At 50.1% G+C, this 3,492-nt stretch overlaps 1 protein-coding gene across 1 annotated transcript; it reads left to right on the plus strand.

Annotated features, from left to right (window-relative positions):
- The first annotated feature begins 2,528 nt into the window (after positions 1–2,528).
- Positions 2,529–2,930, plus strand: LOC147708514 (histone H2B 1.2-like). The gene has a single exon (XM_086925357.1). It carries the CDS (start codon positions 2,550–2,552, stop codon positions 2,928–2,930), a length of 381 nt encoding a protein of 126 aa, XP_086781483.1. The 5' UTR covers positions 2,529–2,549.
- Positions 2,931–3,492: the final 562 nt, after the last annotated feature.

Here is a 3,492-nt window from a genome sequence, read left to right on the forward strand (position 1 = left end):
ATAGTCATAAGTATCTGAGGTGTCAGAATGGAGGTGAGGCGTTTGTAGAGTTCGATAGGGTGGCCATTGGTTCCCATTGCCTTGCCAGAGCTCAAAGATTGCAACGCCTGGTCCACTTCGTGTGGTTTAATGTCCGCTTCCAAGAAGGTTTGGTGTTCTGCTGTAAGAGTGGGGAGTTTTATATCCCTCAGGAAATCTCCAATGTCTGTAGGTGACCAGTGTGTTTTGGGTGTGTAGAGGTGCGCATAGTATTGTGAAAACATTTCTACCATACCCTTGGGATCAGAAATGATCCCACCCAAATCAGTGGTAATGTGTGATACCCATTCCCTTGCTTGACCTCTCTTTTCCAGCCATGCAAGTTGTTTCCCCATTTTGTTGCCCACCTCATATAGATGTCATTGAGACAAGGTCTGGGAAATTCTTGCCCTGGCCTCCAATAGGTCTCTATATGCTTTCTGTATGAGGCGGAGGGTTTGCAAGCTGTCTTCATTCATCTCATGACTTCCTCCCCTCTCATTTCGCTCTCCAATGTAGGAAGTTGTTTTTGCTTATCTCGTCTTTGCCCCACTATTGAGGAGTACCTACAGCCTTGGGTGACTGCCTTTTACGCCTCCCAAAGCATCAAGTAGAAGTCAACTGACCTATCAACACCGGAAGATGCGAGGTGTTGATAGGTCGTGGGCCGCGGGTTGTGTTGACATGAACCCCATACCTCTAGCCACACCTAGGTGTGGTCTGAGGACCCCCGGTCAGGTGTCGCAACTTAGCCACTTGTGCCAGGTGGATGGATTGAGTGAAAATGTAATCTAATCTGGAGAGGCTGTTGTGGGTCCCATATAGGAAGGTATACTGGCGCCAAGTGTTGGCAAGGTCAAGTGCAATGACAAAGTAGGATAAAGTGGGATCCCAGTGGGCATGCGGATTTAGGAGTATTTATCCAAGTCAAATGAGAGCTGTGCATTATAATCGCCCCCAAGGAGTAAGAGCCCTTCTGGCAATTGGAGCAAAATCTCGCTCAGCCTCAGGAGAGTAAGGCGATGAAGGTATGGCGGGACATAGACAGAGCATAGATTGATTGCAATCCCCACCCAAGTACCTGCCTGTGCCACGTAGTTACCTTGAGGGTCAACCCAGGCCTTGTGTGGAAGGTAGGGGGTTGAGTTCCTGATGAGGATACCCACCCCATGAGTTGGCTGTGTAGCCCAAATGTGCAACCATAGTGTAACCCCCTCTGGACATTGCTTTACAAGTGTTGCCTAGTAGGTGTGTTTCTTGCAACAGTACAATGTCGGGCGCATGTTTATGGATGAATTGGTGGACCATACCTCGATTGATCTTATTGCCAAGAACCTTTACGTTCCACAATAGGATAGTCAAGCGAGTTTGGGGGATAGAGGGGAGTGACATGGTGTGTGTTGGGAGACAAGATGTTAGCCCCACAAAGGCAGAGAGGGACACTTTAACTAATCCATGTGAACTAGAGAAACCCCCCACTCTGCTACCCTGCCCGGTGGAAACTATACAGCCCACCCAATCCCAACTGACAAGGCGTCTGTCGCCCCTGAAAGAAAGAAACATGTCAGTTAACTTACAACTGAGGGGGGTAAAGTGGCCAGGATAGCTCTGAGCCGCCCTAGCGCCTCAATTAATTTAATGCTAGGGGGATTATTTCGTTCAGGTTCTGCGGAGGTGATGAGTGTCAGCACCTGTTGCTACAACACAGTCCTTTCCGGCGATATTTCCATGGCCAGATTCCCTCCTCCAGAGTGAAAACACAAGACTCATCCTTGCATATCCTAGGATGTTACAGATTGCATATTTATTGGCCACAATAATTATAACCAGTGAAAGTGCATGTCTCTCTCTACCCCATCTCAGAGGCCCGATGGGTGCACGTCTTCATCTGGTCGTCTCTCACTGTCCTCAATGTTGTCACCATCACTTCGTGGTGAGGGACCACCGACAAGTCCTCACCCCTCCATTACTATGCTTTGATTGTGGATTCCGTTGTCTTTTCCTGCCTCCCGTTGTACGCCAGCCCTCCAGGCATTGCTAGTTCCGGGAGTCAAAAAACATGTTTTCCCTTCTGCTATAAATCGTTTGGCCAGGAAGAACGTCATATATTTGATTTCGCGATTTCGCAGCTCACGCTTTACTTCCATGAAGCTTCTCCGCATCGGGTGAACTTTGAGAGTGACGTTGGGATTGAGGGCAAACGTAGCTTCCTCAAATTTCAGCTCTGAGTTGCGCCTAGCTGCTTGTAGAATAACATCTCTGTCTCTGTGATTGAAGATGCGAGCAGTGATGGTGCGAGGGGGCATGCCCGATCTGAGGGGTAGCTGGTGCTCTATGCGCTCTCTCAACTGAGAAGAATGTTGAGAGGCCCTTGGGGAGGAGCACAGCAGTGATGAAATGTTCCAGAAAAAGATCAGTATACAGGGTTCATCTGCTTTTTCTGGAACCCCAAGTAGGCGGATATTGTTGCTTCTGGACCTACCTACCGATTTTCTCTCGGCTCCACAGCACGCAGTGAAAGATTGCCAACCATGCCTGAACCAGCCAAGTCCGCGCCGGCTCCCAAGAAGGGCTCCAAGAAAGCGCTCTCCAAGCCGCCCAAGAAGGACGGGAAGAAGCGCAAGAGGAGCAGGAAGGAAAGCTATGCCATCTATATTTACAAAGTGATGAAGCAGGTGCACCCGGACACCGGCATCTCCTCCAAGGCCATGGGCATCATGAACTCCTTCGTGAACGACATCTTCGAGCGCATCGCTGCAGAGGCTTCCAAACTGACCCACTACAACTCGCGGCGCACCATCACCTCCCGGGAGATCCAGACCGCAGTCCGCCTTCTGCTGCCCGGAGAGCTGGCCAAGCACGCCGTGTCGGAGGGTACCAAGGCCGTCACCAAGTATATAAGCGCCAAGTAAGGCTTCCAGGCGCATCCCCAACGAACACAATGGAGAAGTGTGGAGAACTGTGGAGAAGTGTGGCTCACTGGTTAGAGGAGGCAGACCTGGAAGCAGAGGTCAGCCCGGGACTAGGGTTCAATTCCCGGCTCGGCGGGGTCTTGAGTCCTAAAATGTCCATGGACTCGACAATTCTCGCTCCAGTGTCTACTCGATTCATGGGTTCACACTCTGCGACTCTGGGCAATAGCTTGCTTAATCTCCACAACGGCCCCTCGCAGTGGGATGCCTGGCTTTCACCTTGCGGATACCCTGCCGGGGTTATCTCACAGGGGAATACCAGGACGGGTTCCCTAAGCAAGCGCTTAGAAACCAGTGGTGATTTGCGCTATATAAATTCCTATACATTTACATTTACATTTACCTTCCATGTCCTCCAGATGTGCCTCTATGGTTGCGTAATCTTTAAGTAAGGAGGTGACCTGTTTCTGAAGTTGTTCAGTGCCCTCACCGATGTCCATGATTGTTTGTCGTGTGTCACAGAGTCTGTCTTTTTCTTTATTTAGTTCTTCTCTCATCAATG

Source organism: Lissotriton vulgaris, chromosome 6 (assembly GCF_964263255.1).
Source record: "Lissotriton vulgaris chromosome 6, aLisVul1.2, whole genome shotgun sequence".
NCBI classification, from domain to species: Eukaryota; Metazoa; Chordata; class Amphibia; order Caudata; family Salamandridae; genus Lissotriton; species Lissotriton vulgaris.